The following is an 18335-nucleotide window of genomic DNA, read 5'->3' on the forward strand; positions in this document are numbered from 1 at the left end:
CACTGACCCTGACTCATCTGGAGATCTTTCTACTGTAGTCTCCCGATCATTTCTTCCTATCTTGATACTCTTCCCTGCCCTTGTCCCTTCTGTTCCCACTGACTTCTGACACCCTTTGCGTTTGTTTCCTATCTGCAAGCCTCTTATTTTCACCATGAATGGCCAATCCCTTTAGATATTTACATTCCCTTTCCAGGCATCCAGAGGGCCTTTTGTTTCTTCCTTGCCAAAGGCCCAATCAGTTTCCCCATACCTCTACTGCATCTGTCTGAGCTTGTTCTGGTACTGTATAACTTCTCTCTTGATACCAATCATTTCCTCTAAATAAGCTGTTGCTGCGAGTACCATATGATTTCATTCTGTACTTTATTTGTTGGATATTTGATCAACTTGGGACCCTGCCCTTTTTGGTACATTGATGGCTTGTCCTTAACTAAAATATTTGCTGCCTTCACCTTTGCATGGGCCATCTCTAGCTCTTTCCTTCCTTACTACTTCACTTCCATTTTTGGGATAAGTGAGAGATTGCTATCAACTAAATGCCCATTGAATCTCCTCTCTTGGTTATCTTGACTGTACTTCTGCAAGGATACCTTCCATTCTCCCAGTTTCTGTCTGTTATGATGATTCCATTTTCGTACCTCTACTTCTAGCTTGTCTTTATCTTCAATTGATATCATCCCTTCACTGACATAGCCCTCAACCATCTCCCTTCTTTTTCTTGCAGTTCTCTTAATCTGTCGCCTTGATCTGAGAACGAGGATAAGATTGCCTTTCACCTTACCAAATGGCAAATTCAAATCTGCATCCTCTCCCACATTTCCTGCGTATCTTACAAATTGCCATCACCAAAGACAATATCCCCTACCCTCCATTATTCCCAAGGGACTGTTTCTCTTGTGCATTCTGCCTCCATCTGCGTTAATGCCCTCTCCCCTTTCCACATTACCTTCTGTTCAACTGCAGGAGATGCACCATCTGCCATTTTACCTCTTACCTTCCCACTGTCCAGGGCCCCAACACTTTGTAGTTGAAGTAGTGACTTATTTGGACTACTTTTCAGCTTTCATTTCCAATTTCTAGCATCTGCTTATTTTATTTGCGTAATTTCAGATAAACATTCAGCTTCTCCCATTTACACGTCCCAGACGTTTTTGTTTCTGGTCAATAACTGCATTTTCTCCTTTTGCTACAGTTCCTTTGTCACTTAATCTCCCTGCCTTTCACTCTTCTCTCCTACCCCAATTTCTAGATTTTAGAACCTGTATCTATAATTTTCTCCAGTACTGATGAGAGTCATTGAACTGAAACATGAACTGTTATTTTCCTCCATGGGTGGTACCCAATCTTCAAAGTATCTTCACCATTTTCTGGAATGGTTCCCCATATTTCTAGCATTTCTGGTTTTTATTTCAAATCAACAGCATTTATAGTGTTTGGTTTAAGTTAAGGCTCTAGGTTATCACTGGGTTAATTTTAAAAGTAGAGAATATTTATACTTAAAGTGCAATTTCCAATGAAATTTATGCCACTAAGGGAAGAAAATACATTTCATCCTATTGAAGTCCTTTTGAACTAACGTTGTCAAACACTTAATTGGTGAATGAAATCTCATTTCTTCATTGGATGTGTTACCACTGCTTTCCTGATCATCAAAGGATATTTTGCTTGGGGTACATCAAATTATATTTTTATCAGCAGAAAATTTATTCCAGGCATCCCGGCAGATTTGGATTTAATACTTGATCACCAAGCTAAATTAATCATCATGGAAGCCTTGGGTTTTAGTAAAACATTTGTTTTGTGTAATATTCGCGTTTTATTTAGGACATTGCAAATTAAATTTTGCTCTCTTTCCAGGTATATGGGAAAACCATTGGTGGGCATCAAACTATTATAGTATGCATTGAGAGTCATCAGTTTCAACCCAAAAACTTCTGGTATGTTGAACTTAAATCCCAGAGAAGTTTTGTCTAATTCTATCAAAATTGATAGAGGCTGTCTTTTGGCAATCTTGCCATAAATAACATTTTGGAAGGTGTTGACATTGCAGTAATTTGAAGCATGTTCAAGCAACCCCTGTGTTTGGGGGCGGGGGGAGTGTTGCATTCCTAGAAAACAGACCATATCACAGTTTTCCATAATGCAAAGCCATCTTGTGTGTGCACATAAGAAATGTGAGTTGAAAAAATAATTTTTTTCTATTTAAATTCTGTGAGTGAATTTTATTCCGTACCTCTATTGGGTAGTGATTTGGGAATTCTGTAAGGTGAAATTTCTGTAACATGAATGACCGTATTGCAGAGGTCACCTGTAATACACAAAGTAAAAAAGGTGACAAAAAATATTTATATAACTCCTTTCAGTATCTTGGCATGTCCAGATTTTCAAAAAAAGTGCTTCATTGGTTCTAGTGTTATCACTTTTGCAGGTAATGTATGTACATGCAGCTCCCATGAACAGCAATGTGGTAATGAACAGAATAGCTTTCAAGATTTTGGTGCAGCCTAAGTATTCTCGAGAAAGAACTGTAGGGAGATTACCCATTTCTTTGGGGGAGAAAATGCCTTTCTGTTTAAGGCAGAGAAGATCTGGAGGAATGATGGAGTATACACTGAGGATCCACAAGAGGAAATTTATCTGCTGATCTGACAGCTGACCATGAATGCTGTTCAGATTATGCTATATATTGCATTTCATATTTTGAAAGCTTATGGTGTATAAAGCATTCTTTTTTGGTGTTGTGCAGATTACCTGGGGAAAAATACAGTTGTTAAGAGCTTTATTGCATGTTTATACCGAACACTTTATTTTCACCACTTTTCAAGGGAGTAAGTAGGTCATACAATGAAGGACATTATTCTCCTAGATTCATATGCAAGATTGCAAATGAAATAAAATGCATATGATTGTAAAGATTTTATGCCACATTTTATATATTGCTATTTTTCCTTGTCTTATTAATTTTCCGGTAAATTCAACTTTTGAATACAATGTGGTCAATGTTTTTCTTTTTTTTTTACAATAAATATGTTGACTTTCCAAATCTCTAAATTGTATTATATATTGGTTTCATAACAAGCTGTATGTTTGTGACAATGACGGCAAGTTATCTTCATTTCTGTTAATTAAGGAATGGACGTTGGAGATCGGAGTGGAAGTTTACTATCACTTCTTCATCAACTCAGGTGGAAGGCATTTTGAAGATTCAGGTTAGTGATAACTGTTAAGTGGTTGTGGACCATACATAATCCATAACTAAACTCAAAGTATTTTACTTTAAAGTGAGATGTGTTTGCTGCACTAAAGAGGAAAAGACAATTCGCATCTAATCCTGCCCTTTCCCCAGACCATGGGATCTACCCCAAAATAGAATAATCGTGTGGTTATTTTTTGAATAGCTGAAAATGTAAGGAACATTTGTGCCTCCTCTTTGTTGTCTGTTAGAACTCCTATTACGTTTCCCCCATGTTGTGTAATACATTAAACATCTCAGACCAAATTTGCCTTTCATGATCACCCTGAAGATCGGGATCAAACACGATGGCATTCTTTTACTTTACATTTAAGGTGTACAGTGTTACAAGTAGATACTCATCCATCTTTTGAAGCTATGTATTGCTGCGGTATTGATGGTTTTAGTTGTAGTATTTTGACCATGTCCATCACTTTGTATTCATTTTCCATGAGATTTCACTGCCCTTGCAGTGGAGACTTAACCTATTTTGATGTTGTAACTATCAAAGTATTATATGTAAAGTTCCAGTATGCTTGAAGTGAAGAAGTGGATAATCTAGTAGTTTTTTTGTGATCTGAATTTTCCCCTTTAAAAGACCAGGTTGTCATTGGTGTGATGGGAATAGATTGTGAGGCTGGAGTCACTGGGGGCTTGGTATTGAGCAGTAGATATTTGACTTGTTCTAATAAATCAAACGCTGAAATATTTTTGCAGAAGACTCTTATTGGGACCATTTTTAATGTTGCTTCTGAATTGATCTGGTTGATGCACTAATTGCATTGGGGCTCTAGAGTGATTTTCAAAACTTAATAAAACTGCTACATGTTTTGAATTTCTTTACCCCACCTTGCTCCAAATTGTTTACTGCACAGAGATGTGGCAATATAATTTGGCTTTTCTGTCCGGTATTTCTCAGGTTATCTTTATGTAGAAGTTAAATTTTTTTGATACTTGATCTTCTCAAAATTCAGTGTTAATATTTTGTCACTGAGATTACTGAAAAAGGAGAAATGGCAGGATTGGATTCTACCTACTGGATGGGACAACAGGCAGTTGAATTACAACAACCACACTTATGCTTGCTCTATTTTTAGCCTCCATGCCAATAACTGACCAAGGGGTACTATTGTTACTGTTTGAAACTGAAATTTAAATTCTGTTCTCTTAACTGGAAGACCTGATCTATTATACTTTAATCACAGAAGTTAATGACCTTTTTTTTAGTGTACAGCTTTTTAAGTCCAATGAGGGATCCATCTATTGTATTTAGTTTAAGATCAAATTGTGGTACTGTGGTTGGGATATAATTGCAGATAAATCAGCACCACTGAGGTTATTTGGTAATATAAATTATGGTGCTTGAAATTGTTTTTAAAAAAGCAGTTTAATTTTTTTCAAAGGAGCAATAATACAAAAGCAAAATACGGTAGATGTTGGAAATCTGAAATAACAGGAAAGGCTGGAAGTACCTGGGCCAAGCAGTGTTTGTAGATTACAAAATTGAGTTGATGCCCTTTCATCAGGATTTAGGTCATTGACCTGAAACTCTTTCTCTATGGAATGTGACCTGACTTGAGAGCTTGCCTTCTGTTGTTTAAATTTGGTTTTAACTTTTCAGTTCATAGGTTATGCTGCAGCTAAACTTATTTGTTGGAAAGTGATGTACAAATTTTTAATATAAGGGTAAAATAGTGGTGGGGGTAGGGTTGAAGAAGGAGATTGATTCTTTTTATGTGGTTAAATTTTCGTTTATTTAATAAGAATTGAAAATGCAAACATTTCATTTTTTTTTCAGGTTCATTATTATGAAGATGGCAATGTTCAACTGGTCAGCCATAAAGATGTACAGGAAACTTTGTCTGTCACTGTAAGACCATTGTTCAGCATTCAGGGGTGGGGGAAGGGGGAGGGTGGTAAACAACTTTTTTCTCTTGTATTTGATGCATAAGTCTTGGTTTCCAGGCTTACTCTTGAATGCACTGTTTTTATCAATATACATAGAAATATATCATGACAATTTACCCATCACCATGCCACACACCTTTCCCCTCTGCCTTCTCCCTTCCAACCTACTATTTTACTGAATGCACAATCTTGTGATCAACCATTAAGAGATGCCAACAGATCTCTGAAATCCTGCCCAAAGGACTTAGTCATCTGTAAACCTATATTGTGTGTTGGCTGAAAACTCTACTGGGAAAGGTATCAAGCCTCACCCAATCCTATCCCCATGTGAACATTCCAGTAAGGATTTCTGAATAGCAAATGGAAATTGGAGCTGTAGCTGAGTTTTGTCCCCTACCCCTTTAGATCAAGAGTAGAACATGTTTAGACCAGCTAACTCAGTATAGACCACCAAGTCCATAATACTTAAGGTGATGTCTATACTACTTGGGTTATCAGGAATGTCTTTTAACCTAATTAAGCTTTAATAAGATCTTTCTTTAATATATCCATGTACACAGTGTGCCTAAGCAACTTAATTCTACCAAAGATATTTTTTAAACATTGGGATAGAAATAGATGATTTAGTCTCGAGACCAATTACACACTTAGTGAGATCATGAGTGGTCTGTGCCCTGATTTGGTTTACTTCCATTTTTTCCACTTTGCCCAAATATCTTTAGTTGTCAAGAATATATTAGTCTATTTTAAAATTAACAATCAACTTTGCATCATATACTGCTTTGTTTCAGATTTCTTCCATCATGTAGAAGTGTTTCAGCTTTACTTGAAAACTTTGGCTCTAAATTTGTTCTGATCGAAAACTTTACGACTATTGAATAAATCTCTTCAAACATATCAGTTCTCCATGATTTCCTGAAACATTGGAACTCAAGCCACTGGCTGGAGTGAGACCTCGCACAAAGGAAGTTTGTTGTAATTGTTGCAGGTCCATCTCAGGATCTTGCTGCCGTGTCTTAGGCCCAATTATCATTGGCTGCTGCTTCACTGTTCACCATTCCATCATTAGGTCAGAAGTGGGGCTGTTCGCTTAAGATTTTAGCATTCAATTCTAATTGCAACTCAAATTGAAGCAGCGCATGCCAGCACATACCAAGCCTTTGGATAGTCAGGCATTGGCTGCTAATTGCAATGTAAAGTGTGTGCTAGGCAATGATGATGTCCAGTGAGAGTCTTAACCACCCACATGCAACAGCATTCCCATTACCAAATCCCTCACCATCTCCAGATCAACGTCCTGGGTTATCAAAATTGCCCAGAAATATAACCACAGAAATGTTATGGCAAAAAGGGCAAGTGAGAAGCTTAGTTTCCCATGGTGAATGACTCTCTTCCTGACTTCTAAAGCCATTTTGCCATTTACTTGCTCCAAATCCAGACTCTGCTGAAATATTTGGTTAAATGAGTGCAGTTCCAATCCCATTGAAGAAGCTTGACGCCATCCAGGCTACTTCACCCTTTGCACCAGCACACATGCTCTCACTGCCAACACCACATTGTGGCTATATTGTGTACCACCTACAAAATATGGTATATACCAAGATTACTTTGACGGGACCATCTCTTGAACCTACATCCTATCATCTAGAATGAAAAAAGATTGGCCTGCATGATAAGAGCAACAACTGCATTCCCCTCTAAGTCTCTCACAATCTGACTTGGAAGTAGGTCAGTTCTTTGATTGTTGCAGCTTGGCCCTACCCAGCAACAATATGGATTCATCATCACCTCAAGAGTAATTAGGAATGGGTAATTAATCCTGGCTTGACGGGTGACATCAGCATGCCATAAGTGAATTTATTGTAAATCATTGATCAATTCCAATCAATATATCCCAGATTCTATAATCTTTCTTAGTAATTTAAACCTTGGGTCCCGATTTAATTTTGATTAATCTGTACTGCATTCCTTCCAAGGGCAACATCTACTTGAAGCATAGTGTTAAGCAGCTTGCAATATCTGTGGTGTAGTCTAACCTGGCCTCTTTTATTGTGACGTGACTGGAGCATAAGGGGACAGAAGTTGTTCTAGTAATGAAGGCCAGCATTCTATTAACTTTTGTTATTTTCTGTGATATTTTAATCCATTTACACAGACCTGTAAATTTCTTTAGACCTCCACTATTTCCGAGCATTTCAGCCACCACGTTAGAAAGTACTCTGATCCAAAGAGAATAACACTATCATGACCTACACTGAAGTCTATTTGCCACTGTTTTGCCCATTGCAATCTATTTACGTTTCTTTGAAATGTAATTCCATCGTACCGATTACAGACCCTCCTGCTTTTGTCTCACACTCAAACTTGGATATATGACTTTTTTCTTCTCATTTAAATTATTTATAAAATGGTGAATAGTTGTAGGTTCAACATGTTCTTGCAGAACCCCACTAGTGACATCCTATAAATTTGAGCTGCTGCTTATCCCCACTCACCTGCTTAGCCAATTTCTTAACTGGGTCAATAATTTGTCTTCATTTCCTTGAGGTTCAATTTTAGCTAACAGTCTTGCCTTGTGTATTTTTTTTCTTCTGCGCATTCTTATAAATTACAACCATAGACATTGTCCTGTCTGTTATTTCAAAGACTTCAAAACAAAAATCCAATTAGCTTTGCCAGTTGTTGAAAAAATGCTGGAACACTGATCAATTGAAAACTTTCAATGTGTTCGATAACTGAATTCACTATATTAGACACAAGTAATATCCTGACAACAGACATTAAGTTAATTGGTCTATAATTTCTTGGTTTCCCCTAGTCTTAAATAGCAAATATGAGCTAGCTGGCTTTTTCCAATCTACATATAATTTGTATACCCTTCCCCAGCCCCAAAACAATAAAAGCACCTTGGGTTGACATGTTTTTACAATTTTTGTGCTCTGCCTCTTCATAACTGCTACTACATGACCGTCCCACTTTTTCTGAAATCCTCTTCTGTTTCATTTTAATCATTTACTTCCTCTTCTATCATATCTTTTCAAAGTTGTGATTTTATCCACTGGCTTCTTATAGAAAATATCTAGATTGTTATTCTATCTTTTACAGAATGAAGCTCAGATGGCTAAAGAATTCACAAAACTTGTAGAAGCAGTAGAAAATGAATACCAGGTATGGACTCTTAAATGGATATTTACTTTTCCCAATTGATAATTGAACTGATTTCTTGTGTTGCCAGATCTGTATTTGCATTGTCCTTTGTAAATCTGTTTGGCACCAAGATGCAGCTGTTGTCAGGAAAATGACATTCTGTACCAAATCAATCAATCAACACAAAGAAATAAACTTTACAACTATCAGGCTCTCGCTAGCTTGGAACCCCTCTTGGATTTTGAAAACCAGGCCTTTAATGTGTATGTCTATAAGCATTGCCATTTGTGACTGTCTTTAACTGATTTTCAAATTATTTTGTTCTGGTATGAGAAGTAAAATACCCAGAGAGTTGTTGCCATTATCTTGATTGACCACAACCTCAAATTAGTTAAGCATGTGCCGCCACATTCACAAACTTGAAATCAGTTAGCTAGGTAGTTGTCAGATTGTCAGATCAGGCAATGTCACTTGGGTGACCACTTTACTGAGCACCACTGTTCAGTCTACAGAGCAACCCTGAACTTCCAGTTGCCTGTCACTTTAATTCTTCATCGCACACCCACACTGTCTTATCTATCTGTGGCCTCCTGTGCTATTCCAGTGAACAGCAGCTCGTCTTCCATCTGGGCACGTTGCGGCCTTTGGGATTGGATATCGAATTCAGCAATTTCGGACAGCTTGTTTTTTCTATTTGTATCCGAATTAGGCAGTTCTACTGTAAGGTTATCCATCCAGAATATGAACTGTTGTTCTTTCTCCACAGTTACTACCTGATTTGGGCACTTCCAGCATTCTCCTTTTGGTTTTGGGTTTTAGTGATGGGTCTGACCTATTTCACAGCTTTAATTATTTAATATTGGAAGTTCATGGGGATTTGTCAGATGATAGTGGGCATGTATTTCATTGAAGAAATTTGTTTTACCTGATATAGAAAGTGTTTGGGAGTTTGGATTTTCTCCTTTAAAATGTAAATATCAGCTGATAATAAAAGGATATCTCAAGCTGATTTGCTAGTAATCATTGGGATGGATCTATGCTGTTGGCACTCTTCCTCTGAGAATATTTTTTTATGGGTCTTGTCCTTGAAGCACAGCTGCCATCAGCATCCAAGAGTGGGGACCGGGCTTAGGTTGGGGAATCCCAGATAGTCACGATGGCTTGGCTTTGCTGGTCACACATTTTTCAATTGTGTGTATCTTCTTAAAAATAAAGCCACACTGTACTTTCCATTTAAGATCAGCAACCCCTTTCAAATGAATAAGCCAAACATGTGTCAGCCATCCCACAGATCATTATTTTTGTGGTTCACCTTTGGATTCAGTGCTGAGTTGAGTGGCTGAGCAAAAGTTCAGACACACCAGTGTCTAACCTTTGGATCGTTAATGAGTTCTGCACCTGTACGTTGCAACATAGAAGTTGGGAGTGCACTGACTCACATACTGCAGTTATCTAGTAGTTCTGTACAGAATCATGGGCTTGTAGATTGATGCATTCTGACCTTTTATTTGTAATTAATTTGTAAATGACCTGGCAAGTTATTCTTGTGTTGAAAGTATACTAATTTTATTCAGGGAATCTTAAATCTATTTACTTTTTGCAGACTGCTATCAATGAAAACTATCAGACCATGTCAGACACTACATTTAAAGCCTTGCGCCGACAACTGCCAGTCACCCGCACCAAAATCGACTGGAACAAAATCCTGAGCTACAAGATTGGCAAAGAAATGCAAAATCTTTAAGAGGAAGTTTCGCATGACTGGATAATTTTCGTGTCTGTTTTAAAAAGGTCTGGTCTCACAAGTGTGAAATTGTTGAATTACATTTATAAATAATTTGGGAAATTGCCTCATAACCTTTTTTAATACACTTTCAGTTGAACACCATTAGCGCTCATGATAGATTTACTGTGCACAAAGCGCATGATTTTCAATGCAGCATTTCCCTTTCTAACAATGTTAAAATACTTTAACTCTATGGTTTACTCATGTGACTGTTTTCATTATTTAATGTATGTTCCCTTTCTAAAACATCCAGTACAGCCATCATGTTTAGTTGCCATATTTGTTTACAGTACCATGGTGAGACCATGCCTTTTTTAGTTTTTTGGTTTCTGCTTAATATTATGTTGCCGAGGATTGAAGCAAATTTTAATTTTAACAGATTGGGCCTATTTCTTCCCAGTACCTTTATTTAGGTGAACGGTTACTGATCATTTATATCTAAGGTGTATCCCTTCATAGATTGCAGTTACTTCCACATTAATTTCTGATCTTGCCTTTATTCTCCATAGAGATATTCTGTTCAAGGGGTAAATGACGTGGGACAGAAAATACTGAATTAATGGGTAAATAATTCAATATGGTTAGTAATGTTTATGCTTTACTGACATGCACTGTCTCAGATGTAGTTAATATTTCTTGCAAAAATATACATAAAATGCAGTTACTGCTTTGTGCCCACATAAACTCCTCCTTCAATGAGCTGTGTATTAAAAGTTACCCATGAGTTATTTTTTATGAAGCAGACACAACTGTACCAGAACAAGACACATTGTAATATAAACCTGTATTCATTAATTTGTGTGCCAGCCTGTTTTATTTCCTCCTTTCAATGACATACATTTAATCCTTAAATGTACTTTGTATATAATTCATTTGTAAATGACAATTTGTCATTTGATAAATTTAGGATACATTTCTGAAAGAAATGCATGGACATGGTAAAAATTGCAGTGCCAAGTACCCTTTCCCAAGTTTGCTGTAGTTCGATGTAAATATTATAGCAATCTGGAAGCTAAGGCTGGAGTTGCACTCTTTATGAAAGAGTTCAGGGTGCACCTTGACATGTTTTAATAAAATGGGCAACTTGTCCCAATGTTATTTGAGTAATTTTCAGCTAAGTGGTAAAAACTTCCAACAAAAGAGGTTGCAACATTGGTTTACACACTACCCCTCCAGTCCATAATGAAGTTGAACCTAAAGAGGTAGTCCTTGAGTCTGTTATACTTGAATATGATTCAAAAATAGTGTTGAAGTTGTAAATAGGTTTATACCTGTTATCTGCCAACATATTAAAATGGTCTGGCATTGTGACTTTACATGTAGTACCCATGTACAGAATGCTTTTATGACAGGGATAGAAGGAGTATGGTTGTGACTTTTTTGTTTGGTGGTTAAAGCCAATGTATAAAAGCAGTCTTGGTGTTGCATTAACCCTGGCCTTCAGCACTAAACACAACAGCAAAATAACAAAATATTTAAAATTGACTGCCACTTAAGTCAGTATTAGGTTACTGTTTAATCTTCCAGTTTGCATTTTGACTAGATTTTGCACTTTTAGTGTAAATGGACAAAAAAGTCAGCATGAACACGGTGGGCCGGTGGGCCAAAGGGCCTGTTTCTGTGCTGTTTTACTCTGATTCTACAAAACCTGTTCAAAAAGAAATTTACTCACTTACAAATAATTTGAGTATGAACAAGGCGCACTGGAAGCAAAACAAAACATCTGAAAATGGCAAACTATGCGTGACTTTCAATTGATCAAACTCATTAACCACTTAGAAGGTGGAGCAATACACTTAAACGTGGGGTAACATTGGGTGAAAGAAATAGTTTGTGTGAAACTGACCTCTTTATTTGTCGTGTGTCCCAGGGTTAATAGTTTCTTCACTCCACAAAAGATAAAGTAACAGTCTGTAACCTTGCATTCTAGTTTCTTAGAATTGAGTTTCACAGACCAGAGAGCTGTCTCCCCCAGGGCTGGATAAAATAAGTTTCCCACAGCAGTATGGCCACAATTGAAGGTTACATGAGGTAAGACCAGGGTATAGGTGGGGAAATTGGCAGTGATAGAGGGGGGGGAGGTTCCGATTTAAGAGGACAGATGGATGCCGAGGTAGGGAACGTGCCTTTGAAACAAAGGGAAAGTGAGGAGGAAAAACTACAGCAGTACAGGTCTAGCTAAGTCATTGTTCAAAATAAACCTAGAATCCTGTGCTTTAGAAAGTAAAGACATTAAAATTATTCCAAGTTTTAAATTTTGAAAAGTGCTTTACAGAAAAAAATACTTCGATAATGGTAGAATTGACACAATTGATTGTGTTCACTGTTACACAATTTGTTTTCTGTGAAAAGATTCAAGATTGCATGTGGGTAGGAAGTGCAAAGTCCATTGTATCGTGGTTATTTTCAAAAAAGGGATTTGGCATGATTTAAAAAGGTCTCTGTAAAAATAAACTGACATGCTCATTAAATGGCCCTTTCCTGTTGCTAAAAATAAAGTGCTCTTATTGCCTATCTGAGCTCTTAAGTTAGACTAGTTTTTTTTTATATACAGTGTGACCAACAGATGTTTTACTTGTACTACATGCCACAAGTTTATTTGATTGCCTTTAGCTATGTTTTTTTTGCTGACTGGCTTTAAAATCATCAGGTTGGCTCTATGGCAGTACTCAAGTTTTTTTTTTACTGGATTTAAGTACATAATCTAGACTAATGGCTCAGTAACTTTTTAAGGTGTATTTAAAAGATACCCTGGCATTATTTTTTTTTAAAAAGCAGGGAAATTCTGGATAAGGTACATCACTCAACAAACAACTGAATAAATTAAATGTTCATTTGCCTCATTGCAGTTTATGGGATTTGCTGTTTGAAAATTGGTCGGTTACCAATATAACTTGTGATGTCAGAATCATTCACTGATTCAAAGCACTTTGAAAAGTTTTGATAATGTAAAGGAGGGTGTATGAATGCAAGTTACATTTTATAAATACATTGAAATGTTTTTACCACTCATTACTCAATTTGTTGGGTGGTGGGGGGGGGGGAGCCATTTTGTCCTGCTTTCTTCCTTTTAAAGTAATTATAAATTAAAAGGTCTCATAAAACCTGACCATTCTGATTATGGCTGCTTTAGTCTGTGAGGCTCCTATTTTCACAAGCTTATTAGCTTTCAAAATAGCAATATTTTCCTATTGTGTGGCTTCACTTTCAACAGTTGTCAATGCAGAGCCCTATCGATCTTTGAGAATTGAAGTTTTGCCTTTAATTCTAAGTATTTTGGATTTGAAAAGCATAATTCTGTGCCATTTCTTTCTTGGCTTGCTAAATTAGTTTAAATTGATTGTATTTATGAAGATCATAGAATGGATAAAATGTGCAACTATCACGAGCATCTTTCAGAAATGCATTTGGTTATGGGCAGATGCTGACGCAAGTTTTTGGTAATACATATTGCAGGAAAAACCCACGAGATTCTAAGTACAGTGTTCCAGAATGCAGGAGTGTTACTGCTGTCCCATATACAAGTAGCCAAAACCCCACACAATTACTGTCATTTATTGAAAAAAATCTTTGCCCAGTAAATGTTTTTTTGTTACAGATTCCAGCATCTGCAGTCTCTTGTGTCTCCAACATAGCCAATGGCTAAGGGGAAAAAAAAAGTTTTGAATGTATTGGTGAATGGTTTCACAAAAGTTGCAAACAACTGGGTAATTTAATGAAGAAACCTTCTGCTTGTGGGAGATCAGAGTACCTCATGTGGACAACAGCCTGGCTAATGCAGCGTTCCCAGGATCATTCTCATTTGTATTGCTTACCTTTTACAGATGTTAACCCCCAGACCCCACCACCAAAGCATCAGCAATCAAATGTCTGATTGTAATATGCTATTTTCCTTATGTCTTGGGAGTTAAGCTAAACTGAAGGACATTGGTACAGTATGTTTAGAAACATAGAAGCTGCTGGACTAAAGGAGATGAGGGCCCATCTGGTTTGTATTCTGCCATCTGGCATGATGCAATAAGTTTGACTATTCATGACCATCACTAGTAATATAGGCAGAGGTCCAAAGTCACCTGATACCACTGCATTGCAGGATACAGTTGCCATATGCTCTCGAATTTACTGTATCCCAAAATTCTACATAAAGGTTCTTAATTTGCATATTGGTCATATTTCCCATATCCATACTTGCTTTCTGTTTACCAATAACAAATTGAGGTATTTTTGGGATTTTCATCATTATGTTTTAAAACTTGCTTAATCTCAAGTACATTTTTATATATTTTGAAATAATCATATTAGTGTTTTGCAAGTACTTGGAGATTTAAGTAAATACAAAAATATTAGCTAAAATGGCTAAAAAGCCACCAATGCAAATTCTAGATCTGTGGCTTCAAAAATGCTGCCTTTTTATTAGCATGTTTCCATTTTCATATGTCATCATTAGGGGGTGCAAAGTGATTAAATAATAATCTTCCCAGAAAAGACCATCCTAAGAAAATTGTATGTCATAGGAGTTATAGAAACTTCAGCACTGACAACATTTTGGCCTATTATATATGTCCAGTATTTTTTTGGTGCTCTTATATTTTATATTTATCCTGTTTATTTACCAACATCATGCTGTTTGGCTCCAAATTGGACATGATTATTTTAATATTCTACAATTGGTAAAACTGAAATTGATTTAATTAAATAAACATGCGTGCTTTATTCCAAATGGGTGTTGAGGCAAAGAATAAGAAATAATTTAACAGGGAAATGGATAATTACTTGCAAAGGAATAATATAAAAGGATATGAGGAAACTAAATAAGAATGGATTAGTTCCAGATGAAAAGTTACTCAGCCTGTGCATGTGCTATCATTTCAATGATTTTGATCTGAATAATTTAAACTACAGTGATCTCAATATTTAAAACCTCAGGCAATAATGAGAAGATTATTCTGATAAATTGCAGATCTAGTTACACTCACGATTGATCCAAAAAAATGGACCAAGAAGGCATTTAAGTTGGATCTTCTGGTGTTTTAGCACTTGGTGTGTGTGAGGAAAAGGTGTAGTTGGATTATTGGACTTCCCTCCCTTTTGCTAAGTGTTCCAATACAGGGCGAGTAGTCTCAAGTTGAAATACCATCATGGCAAGGTCAGAAATAGAATTCAAATGGCAGGCAAAAGCAAAACATCTTTCTTAAGATGAGAAAGTACATACATACACACAATTTTTGGAATTATTATTCTACAACAAACTTTGAATGCTATATCAATTGAAAATTCAAGATGATGGACATTTTATCATAAAAGTACTGAGGGATACGGAGGTACAATGTGATAAATCAGCCATGATCTAAAGGAATGGTGCGTTTGACTACATTACTGAAGCTGTAGCCCCACCGTGTGGTGTAACTTGATAATTTTGAACATATTAACTGAACCTGTCCAATTCATCCTTCATGGGATAACCAGCCATTTTCCATTAATTTTAACTGCCCTTGTACCAGTGTATTCAGCCCCTACTGAATCTTAACTATTCCTCTGTGTTTACAAAGCAGTTTGAAAGTTTTTGACATATGATGAAATGTAACCATCAAATGATTGAAAGATCCTGATGCACTGTCTCAGCCTGAAATGTCAGCAATTCTTTTTCCTCCACAGATGCTGCTCGACCCGCTGAGTTCCTCCAGCAATTTGTTTTTTGGAAGAACTTGACTTTCTTTTCCTTCTTGTCTTGTATACTAGACTTGAGACAAAAGAACTTTGCATTGTCAAATCTGATTAAAAGTATTTACTAAGTTATGGGATAAATTTGCTGATGCAAGAATGTAATACTTAAATTCGTCTCTGCAGAAATAGGCAATTGCACAGGTGCCACCAAATGTTTTTGCACTTTAGTTCTGAGCAAATCCTTGATTTTAGTTTTAATGACTAAAGACCTTAACCTGTCATGAAAAGATGATGGTCCACTTCGATCACAGATGGGCATTACTCAGGTTTTTGTTTGCTCTTCATAGAAGGGGCAGCTTCCATAGAAAGGCCACGTTCCTGTGAATTTAACTGACCTTGTGTGTACAATTATTGTGGGGGTGGTAATATGTCTAATTGACTGCCAAATTTATATATTGGAAACATTATTTGGCTTCTCCCACTGCCATAGTAAAAGTGCATCTCAGATGACCACCATGAATTGGATGTATTAACTTTTTCAGAAGTAAATACCAGATTACTGTTGTAAATTAAGCAAATCTAATCTAACAAAATCTGTTACAAATCAAAAAGGCAAGCATTTAATATGCATTTTATACTTATTTCGTAAATGTGATTAAAAGCTTTGTATGCGAAAGTGATTTTCACTATTTTCATTCTGGTTATGTCTGATGGAATAGATTCAGTAAAGATCCCTTGATAAAGTGAGCAACAAATAGTTTGAATTTACAACCACACAAATTATTGAAAAGATCCTCCTATTTAAATACGGCCATCGATCACAGTAGGGTAAACTTAGTAAAATTGTAAAGTATATAAGAAAAGGGTGAAAGCTGCTAGCTTTGGAGAGTTCAAATGGGAAATGAAGATGTAGAAATTTGATGCCAATTTCTCATGTGAAAAATGAACAATAAGGTATGCATATGATCATTTGGATGAATGAAGGGCATGTTACTTTTTATGACCAGGAAATTGAACTGAACCTGCCAGATACCATAACTAAAGCAATCAGACCGATAATCTATGGCTGTTGCGGGTTGCCACCAAAAAGCATCAGCCCCATCCATTCCCCACCCTTCTGTCAGCAACTTGATTGCCAGTCACCTATAATACCTTCACTCTGGGCTTACTGACTTTTTCTCCTCCATTGGCTGCTGTAGGGTGTGACTTGTGCCTCTGGGTGGAAGGGCAAATTGTGATGAGGATATTGTGACTGCAATGGGATATGGATAGATTGAGTAGGTAAAAACTGGCAAATGGAGTTTAATGTGGAAAGATGTGAGGTCATGTGGTAAGAGGAATCAAAAGGTAAATTATTATCTAATTGGAAAAAGACTTCATATAAGTTAAGTACAGAGGGGTCTAGGTGTTCTTGCGCATGAATTACAAAATGTTGGCAGGCAAGTACAGCAAGTTGTTAATGCGGCAAATAACACATCAGCCTTTATTGCAAAGGGGTTGGAGGTTAGAGATAGGAAAGTTTTGTTACAATTTCACGGTGTTGCTGAGGCCACACTTGAGTACTGGGCACAGTTTGGTCCCCTTACCTAACAAAGGTTATAATAGCATTGGAGGCAGTCCAAAGGACACCCACCATGCTAATTCCTAGTATGAGAGGATCATCTTATTAAGAGATGCTAAACAGGTTGGATCTTTATCCTTTGTAGATTAGAAGAATAAAAAGTGATCTTACTGAAGCATATAAGATCCCAAGAGGGCATGTCAGCAGAGATGTTTTTTAACTAGTGGGAGAATACATAGAAGACATAGATTCAAGATAAGAGGCCAGTCATTTAAAACTGAGGTACAAGGAAATTTCTCGCAGAGAGTGGTGAATCTGGAATTCTTTGCTTCAGAGTGGTGGTGGCTAGATCATTAGAAATGTTTAATGTGGAGGTAGATACATTTTTGAAAGATCGGAGGATAGAGGACTCTAGGGATCTGGCACAGAGAAGAAGTTGAGGCTTGCGGGAGATATTGAAGAGCCAGGGGGCTAACTGCTGTTCCTATTTTCCTGTGAAGCAAGAGGACTAATTTGACCTTGTTCACCTGTGCAACAGTTTTGCAAGTCACTTGTATTTCTACCCTCATTTGATGACAAAGCAATTTCTAGGTTAAAATACAACAGCCTGTGGCTTATACTTTATATCTTATTTATAAGTTCTCTCGCATCAAATCAAAGAACACAGATCAGAGCAGCCTAGAAAAGAAATAAATAACTTTCAAGAGGCATAATTATTGATGATTAGATAAATTAATGGCTAGGAATTTATAATGGTAATGAAGACAAAACAAACAATGCTACCTATTACTGTATAAATTTGACAGAAAATTCTGGTATCAACATGTGAGACTAAAGAGAAAATTTGGATGTTGTCAGTGTTTCTCCACAAGGTGCACTATTGTAGTTTTCCCCAAATGCAATTAAGATAGAACTAATCATTGGACACAAACTTGAAATTTTATATGCATAATGCTTGTTGTTCCAAATCAGGATGGTATATGACTTGGAGGGGTGGTGTTCCTATGTGCATACCATCCATGTGCTTCTTGTGG

At 36.7% G+C, this 18335-nt stretch overlaps 1 protein-coding gene across 1 annotated transcript in view; it reads left to right on the forward strand.

Moving 5' to 3' along the window:
• Positions 1–12595, forward strand: part of LOC127578532 (F-actin-capping protein subunit alpha-2) — a 33108-nt gene extending 20513 nt beyond the window's left edge. Inside the window, exons 6-10 of the mRNA XM_052030671.1 lie at positions 1861–1940; positions 3134–3212; positions 5034–5105; positions 8249–8311; positions 9894–12595. Of these exons, the coding sequence (XP_051886631.1) occupies positions 1861–1940; positions 3134–3212; positions 5034–5105; positions 8249–8311; positions 9894–10034 (435 nt within the window). The 3' untranslated portion in view covers positions 10035–12595. The remainder of the gene's footprint in view (positions 1–1860; positions 1941–3133; positions 3213–5033; positions 5106–8248; positions 8312–9893) is intronic.
• The last annotated feature ends 5740 nt before the right edge of the window (positions 12596–18335 follow it).

This window comes from Pristis pectinata, chromosome 15, assembly GCF_009764475.1.
Source record: "Pristis pectinata isolate sPriPec2 chromosome 15, sPriPec2.1.pri, whole genome shotgun sequence".
In the NCBI taxonomy this organism is placed as follows: domain Eukaryota; kingdom Metazoa; phylum Chordata; class Chondrichthyes; order Rhinopristiformes; family Pristidae; genus Pristis; species Pristis pectinata.